Genomic DNA, 25600 nt, shown 5'->3' with positions numbered 1-25600 from the left:
TATGTATAATAAATTGGCCCTTAGGTATTGGAAAGGTCTTCTTCCATTCTAGGCTTATCTTTCTGCTATTTCCCATGCACATTATAAAACTAGCCTCTAAAATAGGCTTTTATTTGTTATCTTTTTAAAATTATTACTATTCTTGGATGCTGAGATAGTATCAAAGTAAGTTGCAGGTAAGTCAGGGGTCCGCAAACTTTTTCTGTAAAGGGTCAGATAGTACATATTAGGCGTGGGGAACCATACAGTCTGCTGCAACTGCCCCCCAAAGCAGCCCTAGACAGATACACAAGTGGGTGTGACTGCGTTTCAGTTCAACTTCAGCTACAAACACAGGCCATTGGGCATAATTAACCTGTGAAGGGTAGTTTGCTCACCTCTGGCCTGTGTATGATGAGAATGTGGATCCGTTAATTTATTACTTCTGCATGAGTAAGTTGGTGAGCTAAATAATTCTAGGTCAGCATGTATATTTTATTAGGTTGGGGCAAAAGTAATTGCAGTTTAAAAGGTTAAAAATAATGATAAAAACCGCAGTTACTTTTGTACCAACCTAATAGATGGAACAAAGAGGAAAAAAGATGATTTCTTATATTTCAGGACGGTTAGGAAGTTGCTTTCATTTGCACATCAGATATTTATTTAGTGTCTACTCTGTATGGCACTGAGAATACAAATAGTGCTGAATTGGAGAGAGAAGCTTCCTGCCTCATGAAAGTTGCACGTAGAAATTGTGAGATGAAGGGTGTGAAAATAAATACCATGTTGCACTAATTGGTACCTGAGCTTTGGTGTGTGTGTGGGGGGGGTGTTGCCCCTTTGGATTGGTTGAGCAGGGAAGACTTCCTGAGCAGGCTCTGGGCTGCAAAGAGTTTATCAGAGGTTAGAATCTTGTGGGGCCTGTAAGTAGGCTGTGATGAGGAATTTGATTCTTACAAACACCAGGATTAAATAAATTGGGTTTGCTATTTCATAAATCTGGTCATCCTTCACGTATCCATTTATGTTTCTGGCGTCTTAGTCATCTGCACATACAGCTTGTGTTTGCCTGTTTTGAGCAACTCCGATGCATATGTTCTAGTTCTTGCTAGTACATTTTTATAAAACCAAGTTTTAAGATGGAATATACCATGAATTTGTGGGGAACAAAAATTAATTTTCCTCCGACCTTTCTAAGTTCTTCTGACTGGGCTGATAATATAATTAACATGAGACACATTAACAGGAGAAATGTCCAAAGTTTATTCTGGATGTGCATGCAGGGCTGATGTAAGAATATGAGACCTGAAACCCACTGGGTGGTTGAGGCTTATATGTCATTCTGGAACTAAGGAGAAGAGAGCAATGGGGGTCTAGAGTTTTTAAGAGAAAGTAGGCAATTCACAGGTGGAGGAGAAAGAGGAAATGTGTGGTAAACAAATGGTTGCCTGGCCACCGGAAACAGTGGGACACAGGGAAGTCTAAGGGACACGCTCTGCTAGACTGGTCACTGGCTGCCGAATGAGTTTCTGTTACGAAGCTGAGGGGATGCTCCCTTCCTTTCAGCAGGTTTTTCTGTCTTAATTCCTTTAGGCAGGTAAGGGGGAGGGTCGGAGGTTCTTTCTGAATCTTGTTTCTTAACCAGCTTAATATCAATATTCCAAAAGGCATACTTTGGGGTGGTAAAGCTTTGATCCCCTTTGCAGTCCTAAAAAGAGTCCCAGTTACTACGTATGGATATGAAAGTTGGACAGAGAAGAGGCTGATAAGAAAAATGCTGATTCAGTTGCAATATGGTGTTGGGGCAAAGCTCTATGGAGACCCTGGACCACCAGAAAGATGAACAAGTGGGTCCTAGAGTAGATCAAGTCTGAAACAGCACTGGAGGCAAAAATAACAAAACTGAAATTGTTCTGCGTAGGGCACGTCATGAGACGGCCAGGTTCTTTGGAAAAGACGATAATGCTGGGAAACTGAAGGCAGCAGGAAGAGAGGAGGACCAAATATCAGATGGATTGACTCCAGGAAGGAAGCCATGAGCAGGGCGCTGAGCAGGGCTTGAGGACAGGACATTGCAGATGTCACTGGTTCACATGGTCGCCAGGAGTCAGAGCCACCTCACGGGCACACAACACACCAAAAACGATGGATATAAACGCAGGACTCTCTGTTTCTCTTGCATAAGGCATGTGGGTAGTGTTTTTTTCCTGCCAGCTTAGAATGAGTGTTCTTCAGATAGCCTATTACTGAGAAATACCCCTCAGTTGATGGTCTGAACTGTTGCATAGTTGTGCTAATGGAGGCTGGATGCGTGCAGGAGATGGGAATAATGGACTTGTTTTCCAGTATTTAACTTGGGTCTTGACATATACCTATATGATGTATTTGAGATATTTTTCTTATTGTGAATTTTTAGGGAAAAATAATTTAGGGCAAAATGCTTCCTCCTCTTAAGGCAAAATAATATGTTAATCATAGAATTTTGTATAAATTCATGGTATAGGTCTCTAGAGAGCTTCTAATGATATTTCCCATTTGTTGATATTTATTTTTGTTCCTTTTTTCTTTCTGCTTCCAAGAAGTAGGTATTAGTTACTTGTTCATGAATTTTTCAATTCTTTAAGTCTCCTATTCCTGTAATTTGTGGGCAGTACTATGCAATGGTGTAATTATATCTCAAATACAGAAGGAGGCAGTTATCCTCCATCTTCCACTAAGGAGAGAAAGAACAAAAAAGTAGTATGAAATCTAGTTGGATGTATATAGATTGGCTTAATGAAAAAAGATTTTCTAATTCCAGAGCGTTTTTCTGTCCTTTCCATATTTTTGACACTCGTAAATCAGTTTGTTAAATTGCTTATACTGCATGTATTTATTATTATGATTTGGGCATTGTTCTGGGATAGCTTCCATCTGCCCTTCCAGCTCTAGTCTGTACCATGCTCTGGCTGCAGGCAGCTGGTTTGTCTGGCTACACAAATGGGCTTTCTTGCCTTCTGGCTTCTGGTTGCGTCCAGTTGATGGGGGACATTGTCAGCAGATGAAAGAAAGGAAGGAGGGAGAGGTTATGCACGGTGCTTACTTCACTTCTTCCCTGTGGGATTTCTGCAGCCTGGTTGCATCCTTCCATCGAAGGTCACAGCTCGCATCAAGTAGCCCTCTTTGTCGAAGCTTCTGCTGCCCTTTTCCTCTCCTCCCCTTCCTTCACTGCCCCTGGGCGGTGTCAGGCGCTGCTGTTCTAATCCTGCATCCTCTACTCTCACTTGTGATTTCCTCACAGCCTTCCTACGCTATGTAAAGTCTCTTTATTAAACTTGGAATTGAGTGTGCCATCTGTTTCTTATGGCACTCTTGACTGATAAATATACTTTAAAAGATTTTAGATTCTGTCAGTAGCTATTAGAATTGGAATTCTAAAGGGATTAGCACTAGAATAAGGAACAAAATTATTCTGGAAATTTCATGAATTTATTCTTTTGGCTAGTGTGTGGTTTTATTTTTAATTCCTCTATAAGATCTGCTTTTGGGTATTATCAGTCGGTTTATTGAACAATTAATATGGCATTACCCATTTTAAGTGTTGTAGGGAATTCAAAAGTAAAGGAGACACATTTTTATACTTTCTGATGTACGGCTGTTTGTAGAGTTTCATGTGAGGCACGGAGCGCTCGCTGTAGAAGTTCCGAGGCGGGAGCTTGTTCCCTTGGGACCACTTGGCTGCTGTCTGCGGCAGGAATGCGCTCAGGTCCCCGGCTCCTGGTGAGACCTCCGCTCCCCCGTCCTTCCTTACCTCATCACTCCGTAACCCACTGCAGGCCCCAAGGCAACAAGAACGAACAGTCTGAAGCTCATCGTACATGTCTGCTCTGCGTGCAACACATAGATTAACTCATTTATTCCTCCCAATGTTCCTGGGAAGCGTGGGTTACTATTAAACAGCTGGAAGTCAAACTCCGGCAGTCTGGTTCCCTAATAGAGGCTCATAACTACCACAACCACCGCCGTATTCTGTAATGAGAACTGATTATCCCTCCCGCCCACCCTCCGGCTCCCAAAGAGGCCGTCACAGTGGATTCCGTCGTGTGTGCCCCCCTTTCCGATGATGGCTTTTCGGCATCGTCCCTGCTCGTCAGGGATGTTTCTGGTCCCCTTGCCCCACGCGCCTCAAGTCGGTACATTCTGTCACTTGCTGAATCTTGTTGCAGTCATACCAGTCGGCTCCCCTCATTCATTATAGATTTTAGCACCTTACGTGATGTCTTTTTCCCACTAGTGTTAATCATATCTGCCAATCCCAGCATCCACCTAGGTGGTAACCCACATGATTATCGTAATAATGGATCATTCAGCGTCCTGGATTCCCTGACCTCTTTCCTCCAGTGATCCTTCATCCTATTACAGACTTTATTTACCAATAACTTAGATTTCAAGGTCAGGAATCCCGTTCTCTACCACTGCTGCTTCTCTTCCCTGCTCATTCCCTCTAGTTTTTCTAACTCCAACAATTTTGGGACAACTGTCAGGAGCTCCAGTCCACTGAGGCTAAAACTTCTTTGTTGTCCATCATCCTCACCGTGTCTTCGTTTTTCTTTTTCTTTTTTTTGTGATTTTTTTTTTTTTATTCCCCTCCTTTCTTCCATCTCCCCCACACTCTGGTTCCAGCCGTTGGTTCTCAGTCTAGTTGTGTAGGACACAGCTCCCTGGCCTGTTGCTGGTATTATGAGCCTTGCGCCCCTGCCAGCTGAGGCCGTCAGTCGCCGGTCATTGATCGGCCGGCTCACGGCAGCCGGGGACCACTCACAATGGCTACCGGCCACTCACACTGGCCACTGGCCACCCTGGGTGGCACATGGTAGCCCACAGCAGCACACGGCAGCTGGCTGCCGGCCACTCATGCTGGCCGCTGGTAGCCCATGGCAGCACAGCAGCCCACGGAAGCTCACGCCAAACCTCCGGCCGCTCGGCAGCCCAGCTCCAGGGAGCGCCTTAGCTGTAGAGGGCGCAGCTCACTGGCCTGTGTGGGAATTGAACCTGCGACCTTGGCGGTAGGAGCGCGGCGCTCCAACCACCTGAGGCACCGGGCCAGCCCCAGTCTTGGTTTTTCTTAACCTTAGATTCCATGGTCTGTTCTAACCACTTTCTAACTAACTCCTGTCATATTTTACGTGACTCCAGCCGACATTCTACCTACTTTATACCTAAACAGCCCGATGAGGCTGGAGGAAACCACCCAACTATTCTGACTAGTTTCATTTTAAATATTCATGACCACGTCCTCAGTGCTGCCCTCAGTTTTGGTTGATTCACTCCCCCATTCTCCCTTCAACTTCGAGAAGCCCTCCCTTTTCAGTTGATATTTATTATTTTACTAAAACAAAAAAAAAAAACTAACAAAACAAGCAGGAAAGAGAACTTCATATTTGCCTATCAGCAAATCTACAAACCTGGAAGAGCAATTTAGTAGAATGGTGGGAGCAGAAGCCAACTTTTCAAGGACTAAAATGTGAATGGATCACGAGGAGAGAGAAACTGACATTATCCCGGATTGTCCCTGGAACACTGTCTCTGTTCAAGGATTCTTGCCCAATCACATGTTTAGTGGCTAGGTAAATTTGAGAAATGCTGAAAGCTATATACAAGTATAGTAATAACATACGCTGATAACAAAAGATGAACACAAGTCACGTTTGACTTCTGCAGTTACAAGAGGTGCTCAAAGTGGTTACCATCAGCATCCAGAGAGTTTTGATGATGTCAGACTATTGCTTGAGCAACATTGACCGAAGTGTCCACTGGTATACAGTTTTTTGGCACCTCCAGTATATGGGAAGGAAGTTTCCATCTGTTGGCTTAGATTTTCCTGCAGCATTGGTTTCCAAACTTTAACCTGTTTCACAGTCACCTGGAGGATTGCTAAAACACAGATTGCTGGGCACCATCTCCAGAGGTTCTGATTTCGTAGGTCTTGGGTGGCTCCTGAAAATTTGCATTACAAGTTTTTAGGTGACTCAGGTGCTGCCAGTCCAGGTAAATTGGGGAATTCCATTTTGAGAGCCATTTCACTTGAGAAAGAATTCAACTGCCAGGAGTGGCTGGTATGGTTAGGATTTTGAGCAACAGAAAATAGCCAGGTGGGGTGACACATTCAGAAATAAGAGCTAAGAACACCAAGAAACTTTAACAGTGATGTAGCATTAATTTGTAGTGGACCCAAGCAGCAAGTTTTAATGATTTCCCCAGCAGTTTGGCCTGTCTGAGAGCAGGAGCCAGAACTACCAGAAGTTAGTCCAGGAGTGAAATTAGCCTTCAGCCTGCTCGTGTCGAACATCTACGGTACAGAGTGGACCATCAAGCTCTCCTTCTTGCTTTGTCTTACTGTGAAGTGTGCTAAGATAGTAACTTTGTGATCTGTCTGTCTTCAGCCCATCTTTTTACTTGTTTGTATGTTTATTATTTATTGTTCATTAATTGTTCTTAGTTTAAAACATTGCACATGGTAGTTAATAGGGGTTTTGGAATGCAAAGACTAAATGTTTATGGCGTTTAGAATTGTGAACTAATCTTTCAATTACAGTTAATAATTCTATGGCTTTGGCCAAATGATTACCATGTCTCTTGTTTTCTTGTTTGGGAATTTTTTAGTAGAAGAATTAGAAATTTCCAACTTTCCCTTTATGAATATAATTGTAAAGCCACAGAATCTTCTAAAATTACATTTTGGGAGAATCATTAGTTTTCTGCCTAAGGACAGTCCCATGTGTTTCTTTTTAAGTAGCTAAATATTTATTGGAGAAGCTGGGCCTTTACAAGGTTCATGGTATTTCTGGTGGTAAGTTGCCTTACCATTCCTGGGTGTCTGCATTTTTCTGGCTTTGCCTCTGAAATATTTTTGTAATGAGATTGTGTCTTAGCTTAGGCCTCACACGTGTCAGTTGTTACTGCCTTAATGACTTTATAATATCTGTACTGAGCCTGGAGTAGCAGGGAGCCACAAGAAATGTTGTTGAAACATGCTTGGGGTACATGATAGGAGCGGAAACGGGTGAGTCCTTTTTCCTGTCCTTCCTTTTTCTTCTCTCTTACCCACTTCAGTGAGCAAGATTGAGAAGGATGCTGCTTTTCCTTCTCTGATTTCTCAACTCTTTGTCAGGTTTTTGAAGCTAGATACTGTGTTCTTTTCACAGTGTTATAATTGATTATTCTTTAAAATAATATAATTTGGGAAACTTGTGGACTTGTTTTGTATGGCTTTACTGAGGAATAATTAATTACAATAATTTGTACATATTTAAAATGTCTAATTTGATGAGTTTTTTGTTTGTTTTTCCTCCCTTTCTTCCCCTCTCTCCGGTTCAGGCCGTTGTTTCTCAGTCTAGTTGCGTAGGACACAGCTCCCTGGCCTGTGCTGGTGTGATGAGCCTTGCGCTCCCCCCGCTGAGGCAGTCGGTCGGCCGCTCACAGCAGCTTCCGGCAGCTCTCGATGGCTGCCGGCCGCTCACGCTGGCCACCGGCCACTCATGGCAGCACATGGTAGCCCACGGCAGCACACAGCAGCTCACGCTGGCTGCTGGCTGTTTGTTTTTTTGTTTTAAGGAGGGTGCAGCTCACAGTGGCCCATGTGGGGATTGAACCGGAAGCCTTTGTGTTATTAGCACCACGCTCTAACCAACTGAGCTAACTGGCCACCCTCTAATTCGATGAATTTGACATATGTGAAGCCATTGCAATAATAAGATAGCACACATTGTCATCATCCCCAAGAGTATTTTTGTGTCCCTTTGTAATGCATCCATTGATCTGCTTTCCATCACTATAGATAAGTTTACGTTTTTCTTAAAATTTAATAAAAAGGAATCCTACGGTATGTATGCACTTTTGGGGGTAGCTGTCTGACTTGTCTCAGTCAGCATAATTGTCTTGAAGCTTATTCATATAGTTGCTTATATCAGTTGTTCCTTTTTATTGCCGGTGAATCTTCTTGGATATTCCAAAATTTACCCATTTACCTGTTGGTGATGGATATTTGGGTTGTTTCCAGTTTGGAGTTATTGCCAATAAAGCTGCTGTCAACGTTTGTATACAGATCTGAATATGGACATGTGCTTTTATTTTTCTCAGGTCGATACTTAGAAATGGAATGGCAGGGTCATATGATAGGTATATGCTTAACTTGTAAGAAACTGCCAACTATTCCAAAGTGGCTGTTCCATTTTACATTCTTGAGACTTCTAGTTGTTCTCCATTCTCACTAGTACATGATAAGGTCAGTCTTATTTTTAGCCATTCTTGTGGTACCTATGGTTATCCACGTAGTGGGCTCTCTGTTGTTTTAACTCACATTTTCCGTATGACTAATGGTGTTGGGCTGCTTATTTAGTGAAATGTCTGTCAAATTTTCTGCCCACTGTTAAAAAAATTTTTTGTCTTTTATAATAGAGTTTTAAGAATTCTTTATGTGTTTTGGATTCTAGTTTTTTTCAAGTTCTTACATGTTTTGCAAATACGTTTTATAAGTTGTAGCCTACCTTTTCATTTTTTTAAGTTTTGTGAAGAGCAACAATTTTTAATTTTATGAAGACCACTTTATCAAGTTTTTATTGTTCCCTTTATGCTCTTTGTTCACTTGATCCAATTTTAGTATATATGCTGCGGAAGCGAGCACTGTTCCCTTTATCCTATTTGAGTTCTGCATCATTTCATTTCTTTGATTTTTGTCTAAATAGTTAAATATCTCAGGTTCTCATTTTTTAGCCATTAGGGGTAAAAAAAGAATAGGAGGCAACTATGTAAATAAAGCTAGAGTTGTATATACCTTATATTTTTGTTACTGTTATACTTTAATAGCAAATGGTTTATGACTCTAGTAATTTTTGTTCTTTTTTGGTTGATTTTTGAGTCTGTCAAGAATCTTTCAAATTGCTACTGGTCTAGTTTCCTCTGTTTTATGGGGTGAGGGAACTGAGATTTATAAAGGTTACATGACTTTACTAATGGATTACAGTTTATGGTCGTCCCAAGACGAAAAATTCCCAGGTCCTCCCCAATCCCATTGCACTATTTGTTTCCCTGTGAGGTGCTGTTCTTTGTGATGCTGTTGCTAAGGTGTTGTTCTTTGTGATGCTGTGATGTTTACTGCGTACTATAACATATTTTAATAAATTGAGTTCCGTCATTTGTTCATCTTCATTTCTCATGTGATAAATATCCTCGGCAGTATTATTACAATTAAGTAGATTAGTTTTCTGAGAGAATCATACTTTTCCCTTAACATTTCGTTAAGTGAAGATGTTGATTTTTAACACTATTGTTTTTTTTAATTCTTTCCAAAGGTCTGTAAACAGATTTGGCTAGGATTATTTGATGATAGATCTTCAGCAATTCCAGACTTCAGGGATCCACAAAAAGTGAAAGAGTTCCTACAAGAAAAATATGAAAAGAAAAGATGGTGAGTGAATAGTTTGTATTTAGAGCAAAGCTCCCCAAGTCACATTAATTATGGGTAAGATTAGTCTGACACAGGAAGGGAGGGAAGGAGGGAGGGCGGAAGGAAGAAAGGAAATAGATAAGTAGGTAGATAGAATCCCATTACACTTTGGCTTTTTTATGGGGTTTCGTTTCCAAAAACCTTTACCTGTACTTTATCTTAACTCACCTGTGCCTAGCAGCAGCCTGTTCCTTGTAATTACCAGGCCTCCTACCCCCTTTTTGGAAAGTTAGGGATACTTTCTTCCAATCCTTTTCTAGCCAGTTAGCATCTCTAGACATTTTCAATCTTATGAAGCCTCCCTTCCTAAAATCTTCATTCAATTAGCAAGTACTGATTCCACATCTTCCATACGCTGACCCTGTGCTGAAGCTCTCGTGCAGTCCCCTCGCAGTCCGTCCACTCGCATCTTTGCTCAAAATATCCGTCGCTTCCTACCCAAGAAATCATTTCACTACCTGGTTAAGAAGGGAGCGTTTATACTCCCCTAACTAAGTCCATCAGATGTCAATTTTTAAAAAACAAAGGGTTGGACATATGGTTAGTAAGCCCTTTAAAGCAGAGCAGGGAGTAGCATATCCTTAGAGCTAGTGTTTAACTACTTTGGGCTCTTAATTTTTAACTATATGAGCCCAGTGTAAGGCAATTGGCTAAGATTCATTAACAGTGAACTCTTGGTCGTTGATCAGTATTCAACAGTGCATATTTCCTTCTTGAGGGATAAGAAGATGAGGGAGAGAGTCACAAATAGAGGGGATAGATAATGAAAAGTCAATGGCCCGTTGTTTTCCTGAGCAGCTGTATTTTAACCCAGAGGATGATCCAGTCAGGGCCTGTTTTGGTCCTAAGGGAATCCTTGCTGTGGTTATGGGTGAGCTCTCTGCTTTCATTCATTGAGCACATTAGAGAGCAGGAGCTCTGGTTTTTATGCTCTGCAGACATTGTGTTCTTACTGTTCTCTAGAGGAGACGGCTTTTTGTGAGGCAGGATTAGCCAGGCTATTCAGCAGCACTGGATACATACATTAGGTCTGACTATAGATAAAACATACTAGTAAAACTTTAGTTCAGGAAAGAGCAGAATTTTAGAAGATGGGGTGATAGTGAAAACGTGGTATCATAAATGGTTCTCTTAAAATGAAGTATGTAATTATCATTTTAGTTCTTAATTTCTTAGACCTGTAGTTAAGACTTTTCTTCTTGTATAGCCCAGCCTAATTTTTTATTTTCCCAATAGTTTTACCAACTCAGAATGTTAGTTTGAATAGGACTTAGCTGGGATTTTAGATAGTTTAACTTCAGTTAGCAAGAGATAAGTGTGTGTGAATAAGAGTTGATAGAATTAAAACCATAGATTCCCCCCATTTATAATAATAGTAGCAATAGTAGTAGTAGTAAACAATAATAAAATTTACTCATTCAAACCATAACCCAATTACCTGTAAACCTTATTTAACTATAACTTGTGTGGGGTTTTTTTTGTTTTGTTTTGTGTTTTTTTTTGTGTGCCCTAAGAAACAGGGTAGTAGTAACAAGAGTATCAACAGATACAAACTTTAATGGGTGAGTGGCAGGAGGGAGTGACCAACATTCAGGAGGGCCCGGACCTGTGCGTTTTAAACCCACGCGCCTACACACCTGTGTCATGTACCTGGTGAGCAGGGCAGTGGGTTTTTAATGTGGCCCAAGGCCTACCCAGATGCGGACTCCCCAACAATCCTTCCTGTGGATTCCTGACAACAGCAAGGCAGTTGTCATCTACAGGGATTTTGAAATTGTTCCTTTGACCAATTTTGAAACTTACTTCCTGTGTTATACAAGTTTAGCTCACTTCCAGTCAGATGAGTCTTTTGAACCAAATAGTATTATCTGGTTTTATCGTTTGATAAGATGTGGCTGTACTCAAAAATTGGTATCATCAGTGATATGCCAAATTATGGGAAAGCATAACTTCATGTATTCATTCTCATATTCCGCCATCTCATTTACTGGAAAAAACAAAGCAGTTTTACTATTTGTGTTATTACATAATTTGTAAATAGTTAACACTTCTGTAGCTAACACCTGTACCAAGAACTGTTCTAATAAGTACGTCACAAATGTTAACTGATTTACACCTCACGGCAACCATACCTTCATTTTATAGATGAAAAATCAGAGGCACAAAGAGTTCAAGTGATTCGCCTTCGGTTTCACAACTATTGGGTGGTGGAGCTGAGATTTGAACTGTGTCTCTGGAATAGGTGGCGCTGTTAACCATTCTCTTGTCCTACTTTCTCCACCTGCTTGTTGTGGGGGGAGGACAAAACCCCGAAATAGAGAGCGAAAGCTCTCGCAGAATCCTCGCCCTACACATCAGTATTGCCAACATTTGGGCATTTTATCTTACTGCCTTTCTTTCCTTCCTTTACTCTTCTTCCTCCCATGAATCCTGTATTTACGTGACTGGGGTCAAACCTGAAAGACCCATAAAGGAATATGGACAGCTTTCTGTGTCAAAAGAATAGCCCTGTAGTATTCTATTAAAGAGACTTAGGGCTGCTGTGGGAACATCCTGTACATGGACCTGTGTACATTTGCCCAGTGAGTTCCTGAGGATGAGTTTCTGCACGGGGTACTCGGGGCACAGAGCGTATCGATGTATCTTAATAGATTGTAGCAGAATTTGTAACAGCTACACTCAGATCGAATGCTAATGAATTCGGTATGAGTGTTTTCATTTCTGTGTCTCCCTTTGTGAAATTGCTTCTGTCCCTTTAAAAATTGGGCTGTTAATCTTATTCTTAAAGATTTTTATAGGCTTTTTATTTTAGGCTATTAACTATGATATAATAACAAAAGCTTCCCTTCCTTCTGTTCTCTTTCCAAATGTTATATATGATGTTTTGATACTTTAGTTTTTAAAAAGTATAGTATAAACTATTCGTCATAATATGTCCTGTTAAGGAAAAAAGCAGTTAATTATTGTATTTATCTTCGAAAAACTAAGTAAATAGTTGAAAACAGTTTTGTGCCAGTCTTTATTGCCCCTTCTCTGAGTATTTCAATTAAGTGTAGTCTCCAGCTGTCAATTCTAAGAGGGTTTTAAAATAAGATTAATATCAACAGTCTTGTACAGAATTAGAATTAAGCTTATCATTTTTGAGTGTATTTTTCTTAGTTAACTGCCTGTTGAACTTTTCATGTGTTTCAGGTATGTCCCACCTGAACAAGCCAAAGTGGTGGCATCAGTTCACGCATCTATTTCCGGGTCCTCTGCCAGTAGCACAAGCAGCACACCTGAGGTCAAACCACTGAAATCTCTTTTAGGAGATTCAGCACCAGCACTGCACTTAAATAAGGGTACACCTAGTCAGGTGAGTGGTCACGTCTTTGTAGGGGCTTCGACTTAAGGAGGGCCGAGTCTCAGAATTGGAGAGTTCTTTAAGACAGCAGCGTAATCTTGTGTGGCATCGTGTGCTAATGGTTTATGATGCATTAAAAGATCGTAGCTTAAGTGGTTGGAATGCATATGCATTTGCTCCTTTGCTGTTGTCATAGGAGTGTCTTTGATTTTCCGCAGCTTTTTTTTTTTCTTTCTTTATTTATTTTTAATTTATTGGGGTGACAATTGTTAGTAAAATTACATAGATTTCAGGTGTACAATTCTGTATCACATCATCTATAAATCCCATTACATAATCTATAAATCTGGGTGTGTTCACCACCCAGAGTCAGTTCTCCTTCCATCACCATATATTTGATCCCCCTTACCCTCATCTTCCACCCCCCAAACCCCTTACCCTCTGGTAACCACTAAATTACGTTCCCCAGATTAATTTTCAAAACCCCGGCCATCTTGTGTTTACTGATTGTTTTTCCGCAGCTTTTTAAAGATGTATGGGAACATTGCTATAGCTTCTGTCAGACAACAGACAATGAGGAAAACAAATCTATGGTGACCATCAGTTAGAACAGTATGGCCTCTGTGATGTACTTTTAAAGGACCGGATTTCTCAAGCAGTAGAATTTTCCCCCATACCTGATTGTAAAGCATGTTTATCATAGAAACACAGGTGGCTTTGCATTCTGTACCTTAGTCTAAAAAACTGAATGGACTGAAGTCTTTGTTGGTACCTAAAGTTTGTACTTCTGCACTTCATTACAGTTGACTGAGCAGTGACAAATCTGTTATTGTGTGACGTTATAATGTCTGCCCTACACAAGAATAATTCCGAGGTGTGGTACTATTTGAATTAAATCCTCATACTAGGGCATCTGGATAAATTGTTGTTTTTACAAAAGGTGTGACAGAAAATGAAGAGAAGGGTTAAGTCAGTATATTGTAACTTTCTGCATATAAAGGATGTGTTCTAGGAAAGCCTCATCATTCTGTTTTAGCAGTAAGACGGTCTTGTGTCACAAGGTCCTTTGCTTTTGATTCTGTATTTAAAATTGAGAGATAACTTGGGAATAGATGTTGAAAAGTTACAAACCTTTCAAAAAATATCAGACTCCAAACTACAAATAAAAGATTTTGTAATCTTTAAACTGTTTCAAGGTTGGTGTGTTGGGACTAGTGTTATAATGATTTAGGTGATGTGACTGGAAACTCTTTATAGCTAATACGTGGTTTGCAGTCCCCTGTTGTAGGTCGCTCTCAAGGACAGCAGCAGGAGAAGAAGCAGTTTGACCTTTTAAGTGATCTCGGCTCGGACATATTTGCTGCTCCAGCTCCTCAGTCAACAGCGACGGCCAATTTTGCTAACTTTGCACATTTCAACAGCCATGCAGGTAACATGTTGTTTCCTAAGTGCTTTCGCCAGAGATGTACATGAAACACCGAGAAACAACTTCTCTTTTTAAAACTTAAGTGCCAGTAAACATACTCTGTTGAGAATGTTTGATCACTCTTAGCTGTTGAGGTGTAATATGTACTCATGTAACCCTGCTGATTTTTCATCTCAAAAGTGACTATACTTCATGTCAGATATTGACATGACCTCTTTCCAGAGAAAAATGATAAAAGACTTTTAAGAATTTTTTTTCACTCTTTGACATGGACAATTTTAAATATTCAAACGTGACCAGATAAATATAACCTTCATGTATTCATCACTCATGGCTAATCTAGTTTCATTTCTCATTCTACTCATTTCTTCCACTCGTTATTTTGAAGCAAATTTTAGACATTAGTTTATGCTTAAATACCTATTTTATCTGTATCTATAAAAATAGGACTTCTCTGTGTTAAACATAATCTTGGTAGTATTACCACTCCTTGAATAATCGTAATAATAACAATTCATTACTACTCAAATTTCCATTCCAGTTCAAACACACACGCGCGCACGCACACACACACAGTTTACTTAAAGTCTGCACACTGCAATTGTGAAACATGTCTCTTAGTCTGTAGGTTCTTCATCCTTTTTTCTCCTCTTGTAATTTATTTGTTAAGAAACTAGGTTATTTGTTCAGTTGAGTTTTAAGCAGTCTGAGTTTGTTGATTACACCACTGTGGGGTCCTTATCAGGTTCCTCTCCTCTGGGGTTCCTGTAAATTGATAGACTTGATCAGTTGCAGGTGTTTTTTTTTGTTTCTTGTTTTTTGAGAGGGGTGGTGGTAGAGGAGGCAAGCCTGCTTACTTAGGAGTTAAAAAGCACATAATTTTGATTGTCTTGTTTTTGTAACGTTAGCTGTTAATGCCCAGTACCGGGATCCATTATACAAAATTGTGATATTCTGAATTTATCATTCCTTCAGTCATCAGCTGAAGTATTTCTTTAAAAAACTTGGTTATCTTCTTCTATAGAAATATGCATGCAGTTAGAAACATAATTTACCTACAGAATTTAATAGTTATTTTGCCTGGTAATAAACATCACAAAACCTGTGAACTCTAAACTGTAATTAATTTTTGTCACATCTTATATTAGAGGTGTCAAACTCAATTGCTTTGCCACCCCATTAACACAAATGAGTATGGAAGGAGCCCTGTGCCCTTTTTAAAGGATGTTCTAACCTCCTATTGCCACATGGATTATTAAATATATTAATTTTCTTTTAAGAGAAGCAAGAAATCTTATTTAATATGAAATTTTCTCTTTTTAAATGTTAGGGATTGATGGAAATATTTAAAATATTGTATAGGTGAAACAAAGTGTATCTGTCAGTTGAATTTGATGAGGGCTGTTAGTTTCTGTCCTTGGTCTCTATATTTATCTTCCTTTTTCAGGAGAACCTGTTTCTCACTGAAGAGGAAACAGCTCTCAGTCAGATTCAGGCTCATTACCTTGGTGCCTTAAATTCTAAACTTAGTTGACCTGTTTTGTACTTTTTAAAATAAGATCATTTAAAACACATATTTACTATTTTGTCACATTCTATTTAGTTTGGATTTCTTTTTGTACAGATTGCTTAAAGTTTCAGACAATAATTTTTGTGTTAATTGAATTTATTAGTGCTTAATTTCCAAAGTTTGTTTACCAAAGCTTCATTCTACAGCACTTAGAAATTTTAAAAGTTACTATAGCCAATTGTTGAAGACTATGAGTAGATACAGTCTACAAATAAAAACTGATAGAAATATTACAAAGCCCTGTCTTGCCATAATGAAGAAGTATTTGATTAACGTGTTTGGTGCTCTGGTTGGACAACACTGGGAAAATACAAGTGTGATAAAATAGGCTTGGCTAACAAAATGGGTTGCATTGAACTCATTTTTTTCCTGATGATGTTTGAAACATGTTTAATGTATATTTTCCCTCCTGTGACGTTCTAAATGTAAGTTAAATGTAGAATATATATTATTATATACTACGTATTCTTAATATGTTTGCTTAGGGACCTAATTCCTATTTTTACAAGGAACAGATGTATTTCATTTGTTCTCAAATGTATAACTAAATTGTTCAAAAAACTTAAAAACGTACCTTTTGAAATATAGCCCACTCTAAATTTGAGAACTTCTATATACCATGTTCTCTATTCGTTTGGTTTGTAGTTATAGTATCTATATGTGTATTATGTATGTTGGCCTTATGAACTTTGAATTTTCTTCTTTTTGGCCTAGGATTTCAAAGCTTTTAAAGAGTTTATTCCTATTGTCTCATAAGTCGTAGAATCATAGTGCTGGATTTGCAAGCAGAGACGTTCTAGTGAATGCTCTCGTTTTGCTAATGAGAAAACTGGTGGAGCCAGAACAACTGAGGGACTTGGCCAAGGATATACAGTTACTTATGTTGGGGTGGAATTCTCTGATTCTCCTCTCAGATTCCCTTTGCACTGAACTGGACTTGCTTACTGTTCTCTGCAAAACTAAATGTAACTATGTTTAAACATGTATTGTATTTATTATTAAAACTTGTATAGATGTTCCAAAATATTTTTCCGGAAATTAATTTTTAAATGTATTATTCATTTATTAGTATTTCTTCCATTATCTTTATTTTGGGGAAAGTGAAATTTCAGCCTACAAAGGAATTGAATTTTAAGCAAAAATAATGACAAAAGATTGCAGGGTATCCAGAAAATACAGAATTTATATTGTTAAGCAATAAGCAGCCTTTTAAATTAGGTACTTCTTTATAGTGTTTGAGAGCTAGGACAAATGTGTTTAAAATTTTTTTTTAAGAACATAATGTGAGCGGTGATATGTGGGATAGTGCCCCACATTTCAGAAGTACTAGGTGTGAGTACGCCAAAAGGGAAGTGGTACAGGTACCTAGTAAAATGGGATCTATTTTAGGTATAATTCCTCCCCTACTGCTGTACCCTTTCAGATATATGCACAACAATAATTACATAAAATGCTGTAAGTTCTCCTGATTTTCTTCCTACAATGTTTTACTTTTTTAATGGAAAAATGTTTTGTTTAGTAACTTTTTTTTGGTTTGTTTACAAGAAGAATACATACTCATTGCAAAAGCTTGGTAAACTCAGGCAAACAAGGGAGAAAATAATACCTATCTGAAATCTTACTACTTTGAGTTAATTAAAATGCAGATTTTCTACGTATATTCATAATACCATGTTTAACAACTTTGTTAAACAGTGTCAGATGAAAAGATATCTTTACTTTATTAACCTGTTCATTTTATTTACTTGGTGAAACATTTTTGTACAGGATTGAATATTTTTTACATGAATTATTTAATGGTCGCATTATATCCATCATGCGCTGTTTCATAATATATTTAAGTGATCCCTCATTGCTGGCCACTTGAGTTTCTAATGTTTTCATTAGAATTGCTTGCATAGAATTTAAAGTGGCTGACTTTACTGTGTTGATGACATTTAACCTTTATCTTTTAAGACATTCTTTTCATTCTTACCACTTAGCATTCCCTTCCCCTCATATTAACTACTTATTCTCATCATATCCTCTATAAAAATCTTATCCAGCATCTGTTTCAGCCTTTAACAAAGTTTCTTGAATTGTTTTATTTGCTAATTACATGATTTAGAGAAGCCTAGAATTTTGTTCTTAGGTTGATGACCAGTGGGAAATACCAGTAGGTCTTGTACACTGAGTATGAGGTGTACTTATGTTATATAATTTTTACTAGTTCTCATCGTTTCCTACATTTTAGTGTGTTTGAAAACGGCAGGCTTTTTTTTTTTTAAACTTTAAAGTACTTTTAAAAAAACTGTCTGTTGTTATTTATACCATCGTAATCTACTTACTCCCGAATTATTCCAAATTTACTTTTTTTTAGCACATTTTTTAAATTAGTTTCAGGTTTACAAAACAATGTAATAGTTAGACATTTCACCCCTCACAAAGTGATAACCCATTCCCCCAATCTATTACCCCTCTAACATAGCTGTTACAATTCCATGACACTATTCTCTGTGCTGTACTCCATATCCCGTGAGTGCGTGTGTGTGTGTGTATAAAATTATAGTTGACATTCAATATTATTCAGCTTCAGGTGTGCAGCGCAGTGATCAGGCATCTACACTGTCCATGACATGGTCTCCCTAATAAGACAAGTGCCCATCTGACACCCTACAAACTCTTTACAACATTATTGATTATATTCCCCAAACTCTCTTTCATACCCCGTGGCAATATTGTAACTTGGCAATACTCGTGCTTTCTAATCCCTTCACTTTTCTCCCTCATCCCCACTCCCCTTCCAGCTAGCAACCATCAGTTTTTCCTCTGTATCTCTGACACTATTTCTGTTTAGTTTGCTCATTTATTCAGTTCTTTAGACTCCACGTATAAGTGAGATCATATTGTATTAGGTTAGTGCAAAAGTATCTGCGGTTTAAAAGATTAAAAATAATTGCAAAACCTCAATTATTTTTGCACCAACTTAATAGTTGTCTTTCTCCATCTGACTTACTTCACTTAGTATTATGTTCTCTAGGTCCATCCATATCGTTACAAGTGGTAATATTTCATTCTTCTTTATGGCCGAATAATACTCCATTGTCTAAATGTACCACAATTTCTTAATCCAGTTGTCTACCAAAGGGCATTTTGGTTGTTTCCATGTCTTGGCTATTGTGAATAGAAAATGGCAGGCTTATAATAGAATGTGATTATTTTCAATTTATTTGGCAATCATGTGCTACTTGTTATACATTCATGTTTGTTTTCTTTTTATTTTTATATGCCATGGTGTGACATAGTTGTGAACTTAAAAAAACAAAACAAAATGAACACTAATGTAATTAAACCATCTTTATATCAATATTTTAGATTCATCCAACTGATGAATCACTTGTTACCATTTTAAATCTAAATTTCCCAGAATGTATCATATCCCATATTTCTTTCTGTTTTAGTATAACTCATGTATTTAATGCTCTTAACTCAGAGTTTGTTTTAATAGAGTCACATTTATAGCCTTTTTCCTGAGGTCACTCAAAGGGTATTGTGTGCAAATTTATCATTGTTTTTAGAAATTTCTGCATACCCTTTAATAAATTGCTTGAAATTGGGCTAAAGAAATATTGGTAGGATTTAAAATCTGATTTCTAAATGAATCTCTTTAAAGTGAGTTCTGAGATATAGAAAATTGCATAAAATTCTTAAATTCATTTGTCATGTTTTTCATTTATAGTTGTTCATATTCATTAACATATATTGTTCCTTACCATTTACAGCTCAGAATTCTGCAAATGCAGATTTTGCAAACTTTGATGCATTTGGACAGTCTAGTGGTTCGAGTAATTTTGGAGGTTTCCCCACAGCAAGCCACTCTCCTTTTCAGCCCCAAACTACAGGTAGAGCTTCTCCAGCATTGTGCTTCAATGTTTACTTTAAAAAACAAAGTAAAACTCTCTAGATGTAGTTTTGAAAATTACTCTTAAATTCTATAATTATCTGATTTTAAAATAGTTCTGTCTTACAAAGCTCTGGGGAAACCTGAAATCTTTATTTTTTTCCTGTGTTCATTTGTTTATCTGAATTCTTTGGTATGTTGTCTGATTCACGATTCACAACATCTATTCTTCTTTTCCTGCACATGAATCTTTCTTAAACTTCTTAGGCACAGAGGAATTAAAGTACTGAAAGGTTTTTAGTTTCACGGAACTCAGTAGTTTAGGCTCTAAGGAAAGGAAGCTAATTGAGTGCTTCCATAGAATTAAAAGTATAAGTAATTTTCAGGGTAACAAGCTTGAAAAAATAAATATTATTAGTCAAGAGTTATTTAAGGGTAACTTTAATCAAACTTGGAAATAGTTTTCTGTGCAGGAATTGGTCTTTAAACATTGAATACTCTCTCATAAACTGTTATGTTTTCAGAAACTCATTGAATCCTTGTTTAGATCTTTGGCTGATTATACTTTTCTTTCAACTTTAACTCTGTGTATTGTCTTAAAGCTTTTCCTTTCAATTCCTTTTTTTTTCCTTTAAATTTCATCATTTACATAATTTCTGGCTGTCCAGCATTTAGAATGCTTTCATCTAGCTGCAGTTTTGGTGAATTTACTTCAGCTTTTCCTCTCCTGGCTACCAACAGTAAGTTCTGCTGTCAAATAGGCATCTTCTCCTAGTTTGTATGTTTTATGATATGTTTCATGGGGTTTTTAATTATAGATTATTAATCATATTTTAATAATCTTCAGAAATTCTCACTTTTACTCCTCGTTCACTATTACTAAACTCAGAGTTAGACAACACAGAGTTAGTTGATTTAATAATTTTAACAGTTGAAGTAAATTTCTTCATACAAACTTTGAAAGTTTTAGTGTGTACTTTGTTCATCTGCTACTTGAAACAGATCACAATCATTTAAATACACACATAGTTTTAATTGAAAACAACCAGTTTTGATTCCGGAGAGAAATTTTATTAGTATATATTTGTTTTAGAATGTTTTAAAAAGTGATTGATAGTGTTTTTGTTTGTTTTTTATAGGGGTGTATCCGTTCTGTTTTTATAATATCTATGTATACTTTGCTGTCACTTTAGTATATAACTATATATACAATTTTGATTGCTGAAACTAATGTGTAGGCCTAAAGAACCAGTATCAAAAGTGTAGGATCAAAAGCATAGAATTGAAATATGTTGGCCTTAGTATTTTTGAGAAGTCTCTAGATTATAGAACAAACTTTAAAATCTTAGCAGGATATATACAGTAGTGACCTTTAGGTGAATTATGCTTTATGAAGTCAAAAACTGCTATAATATTTAAGTTATTTTTATGTTGCATACTATAATTTTTATTCCTTGAACTATATATATAATAGGGCATGATTTCACTAAGGATATCATAGTGTTGTATGCACTTTAAATTATTATGTGGAATTAAATAATGGCTCTTCAAATAAAATAAATCTGAAGCTCAAGGACCACCTTTTAAGAAATTCTGGATCAAAATACTACATCTTAAAACATTTTAAATTTCTACCCTGGGATTTGATTCAACCAAGTCTTCATTAGAGCTACAGAAGTTTGTAGTGTAAGATACTGTGTATCTTGTTTGCAGAGTCTGTTTAAAGAGAACTAGTAAAAGGTCATAATATACAAGTGAATGTTCTCTAAAGTAACTAAAGCCTCAAACCAGGTAGCATGGAGTTACTCCCCGGTGAATTATATTCTTTACGCCAGGGTAGAGAATTCCAGGTAGAAACTTGTGACTGATTCTTTATGTTGCTATGGCCTTTGAACATCTAGTTTCGCAAATTATAAAAAGTCACGTGTAGATGGTTAAAGTTGAATGCTCTTTGCCAGTTACTATTTTTAAGAATTTAGGATTGCTTATAGAACACTTAAGTTAGAAAGAAATAATCATATAATCTGGCAAAGGATATTGGGAAAAGTCTAGAAATTTCAAGTGTTCTGTTTATTCTGTTGCAGGTGGAAGTGCTGGATCAGTAAATGCTAATTTTGCTCATTTTGATAACTTCCCCAAATCCTCCAGCGCTGATTTTGGAACCTTCAATACTTCCCAGAGTCATCCAACAGCATCAGCTGTTAGTAAAGTTTCAACGAATAAAGCTGGTCTACAGACTGCAGACAAATATGCGGCACTTGCTAATTTAGACAATATCTTTAGTGCTGGGCAAGGTAATCAAGCTTTAAATAGAACAAATACAGATTTATACATTAAACAGTCCTTTAAATTTGGTTGTATTTATTAAAATCTGAGGATGTTACGTTTTTTTAAAATTAAAATTTATTTGGGTTTACTAACAATGGTTAGTAAAATTACATAGGTTTCAAGTATACAATTCTGTAATACATCGTTTATATATCACATTGTGTATTCACCACTCAGTTCTCCTTCTATCACCATATATTTGATTCCTTTTACCCTCTTCTATCAACACCCCTCCCCCGTTACCCTCTGGTAACCACTAAACTATTAATCTGTGTCTGTGAGTTTTTGTTTGTTTGTTTGTTTGTCTTGTTCCTTTGTTGCTTTCAGTTTTGTATCCCACATGAGTGAAGTCATATGGTTCTCGACTTTTTCTGTCTGACTTACTTCGTTTAGCATAATAATCTCATGATTTATCTATGTTGTTGCAAATGGCAGTATTTCATCTTTTCTTATGGCAGAGTAGTATTCCATTGTGTATATAAACCACATCTACTTTCTCCAATCATCTATTGAAGGACACTTTGGTTGTTTTCATGTTTTGGCCATCATAAATAAAGCTGCAGTAAACATCGGCGCATATAGTATATCTTTACGGAAAAATGTTTTCAGATTTTTTGGGTATGTACCTAGGAGAGGGATTGCTGGGTCATAGATGTTACACTTTTCTTAGTTGTATAGAAATTTTGTTTAAATGTTCATGATTTTTTGGATCTGAAATATGAACTACAAAAGTGAGGGCATAGAAACTAATTTGTATACTTCTAGTTTTAAAAGAAAACAATTGACAGAAACTTAATTTTATCTTAGAAAGCAGGCTTTACTGTTCTAAGGCCATACGGGGTTAAGAAATCTTACCGATAATACTGACTAGGTTATTGGGTGGTTTCTAATAATATGAATATGTTCATTTTGAACTATTTTCTATTAATCTTCATATTTATTTTTTAAAAACATTATTTTTACAGTATGTTGTTATGCCCAGTTCCATCCTAATGCCAGTATTTTGCCTCTCAAAATGCATAGTGCAGTCAGGAAGAGCAAGGGTCTGCTTTTCGGCTGGATTCTATATCCTGATCTCTGGGCCTGCTTTCTCATCTCCAAAATGAAGGTGGTAAATGGCATTGAACTCATGGAGTTGTATTTCCCTGAAAATAAGACCTAGCCGGATGGACAGTGAGCTCTAATGCATCTTTTGGAGCAAAAATTAATATAAGACCCAGTATTATATTATATTTATTATATTATTATGCCCAGTCTTATATAAGACCCAGTCTTATAGTAAAATGAGATTGGGTTTTGTATTCCTTTTTGCTCCAAAAGACGCATTAGAGCTGATTGTCCAGCTAGATCTTATTTTCAGGGAAACACGGTAGTAAGTGCTCAGTAACTATTTCTTCTTATTACTGTCTCTAAATTTTTAATGTACAACTCTGGGAAAATGGTATTAATAAGTTGTTCACATCAGGGTCCCGCACTTTATGAATTTATATGTTCACTTGAATAAAATGCACCTGTCTTAGAGATGTTAAGTGCACTTTTTGAGAATTTCTTCTTTATACACAGCCTAGACATGTTGTTGGTACAATCTTAGTTTTTAGTATAGAAGCAGTATTCTGTCTTTACCACAGTAGTGTATATCACTAGTCTTGTCCAGTATTTTCTAGATTGTTAGATAAGACTTTAGACTCCTGTCCATTTATTTGCTTAGCTCCTTATCAGTTTTAAATTTACATGTGTTACATGGCAAATGTGATAAGTTGATAAGTTGAAAGTGTAACTTTCAATGTTTGGTGTAATTTGTTTTTGTTTGTTCTCAGGTGGTGATCAGGCTAGTGGCTTTGGGACCACAGGTAAAGCTCCTGTTAGTTCTGTGGTTTCCGTTCCCAGTCATTCAAGTGCGTCTTCAGACAAGTATGCAGCCCTGGCAGAACTAGACAGCGTGTTCAGCTCTGCAGCCACCTCCAGCAATGCATACACGCCCACGAGTAATGCTAGCAGGTACCTTGTCTGCGTCTGCTCCTGCTTCGTCTGCTGTCTTCATCTTTGTTCAGCTCTGAATGATCCTATGGTTAAATAATGACTGTTTGGGGGCATCATTTTAAAATCATTGAATATTTTTATAAATTTGAGGAAACTGAGTTTAAATTTGCTAATTAAAATACAGTTTTTGAATAATTGCCATAATTTTATGTTTTCATTTAATCAAAGGTTTGGTTACCTTTCTTCCTTGAACACCAAAACATTTCAAAATAGACAGTTAATACAGATTTAAATGTACTCAGCAGAGAATCTATTTAGCAGATTACATATTTTTAAGGTACAGTTTTCAGTCACGAAGACTAAACACTGAAAAGTAACATGTTATAGCCTTAGTTGTAAATACACAGTTTTAGAAATGTTTGCACCAGAACCCAACACTAATTTTGTATCTCTTCAGTGTCATACTGGTATTTATAAATAGACATACACATCTGTTACTGTGTTTAAATATATCTGGCACAGAGGAATCCTTGGCAGCAGGAAGTCTAACACATTTTAACATTAACAACATTAGATCTTTAAGGACTCTTACAGTTTTGACTTCTTCATTTTAGAATAAAGGAAACAGACCCAGGAGTACAGATGACTTACCTATACAATGTTTTAGCCATGTCTTTGTTTTTTATTTGGGGGATTATCTTCTTTCGTTATCCTAGTTGCTTTTTATTTCCCTTTAGCACCTTTTCTAGAGAGAAATGGTAGGATTATGACACTACGTACTTGTGTTCTCCAGTAATAAATTTTCCATATGCCAGATGGGAAAAATTAAATCCAAAGAATAAAATTTAGAGTATTTATGTATTTTTTCTTTATTAATATTGTCTAATTAGACTTACATAACAGTGAACAAAGTGGCCCTAAAAATCTGGAAACACAGGTATACATACCACGGTTTAATGATACTACATTACAGTGGTCCATGGAGTATTTGGAGTACCTAAGACCCTTTGAAAGGCTCTGTGAGGTTACAATCACATTCATAGTAATTCTGAGCAATTATTTGTGTTTTCACTAATTGCCATTTATATTGATGGTGCAAAAACAATGGCAAGTAAAACTTGTTGACTCCTTAGCATGAGTTAAGGCCGATGGCACCAAACTTTGCAAGTAATTATATGTCTTACCAGTCCACATTCGCTTTTATTTATCAGTATTCCTGATTCAGTTTTTCTTATGAATATTCTTGAAGCGGTTAAAAAAAATTAATTTGATTAGATCTCGATCCTAAATTTGTCTACTTCCTGTGTGTCGAAGCAGGTATGTGTCAGGTGGTTCTGAGTATTGAAGTGTGATAGCTGTCTTGAGGAAAGTCAGCTGCTTTGGTTGAGTTGTGGAATGAACCAGCCTGTTTTATGGGACACGATTTTTCCTTGGAAGATGACTGAGAGACAAACCATGATTATTCAGATTTGGGTAGTTAGCAGATGTTTTCTAAAAAATTAAATATTTAAGTCTCTCACTTTAAGAAAAATGATAATATTCACACATTGAAGCAAATATTGGAATTTTGGAAGATTTATTGACTTCATGAGATTGACAGCTTCCCATTA

General features: G+C 37.2%; 1 protein-coding gene across 11 annotated transcripts in view; it reads left to right on the top strand.

Moving 5' to 3' along the window:
- AGFG1 (ArfGAP with FG repeats 1) overlaps positions 1 to 25600 on the top strand; it is a 71153-nt gene that overhangs the window by 31085 nt on the left and 14468 nt on the right. For 5 of the 11 annotated variants that reach the window (XM_033112193.1, XM_033112194.1, XM_033112192.1 and 2 more), the window contains exons 3-9: positions 9309 to 9424; positions 12656 to 12818; positions 14082 to 14235; positions 19564 to 19683; positions 20351 to 20422; positions 21767 to 21976; positions 23828 to 24008. In XM_033112193.1, the coding sequence (XP_032968084.1) occupies positions 9309 to 9424; positions 12656 to 12818; positions 14082 to 14235; positions 19564 to 19683; positions 20351 to 20422; positions 21767 to 21976; positions 23828 to 24008 (1016 nt within the window). The remainder of the gene's footprint in view (positions 1 to 9308; positions 9425 to 12655; positions 12819 to 14081; positions 14236 to 19563; positions 19684 to 20350; positions 20423 to 21766; positions 21977 to 23827; positions 24009 to 25600) is intronic. The other 6 variants (XM_033112199.1, XM_033112197.1, XM_033112200.1 and 3 more) reach the window with 3 other exon arrangements.

Source organism: Rhinolophus ferrumequinum, chromosome 8 (assembly GCF_004115265.2).
Source record: "Rhinolophus ferrumequinum isolate MPI-CBG mRhiFer1 chromosome 8, mRhiFer1_v1.p, whole genome shotgun sequence".
In the NCBI taxonomy this organism is placed as follows: Eukaryota; Metazoa; Chordata; class Mammalia; order Chiroptera; family Rhinolophidae; genus Rhinolophus; species Rhinolophus ferrumequinum.
The sequence above is the reverse complement of the archived record's forward strand: the minus strand, read 5'-3'. Positions and strand labels throughout refer to the sequence as shown.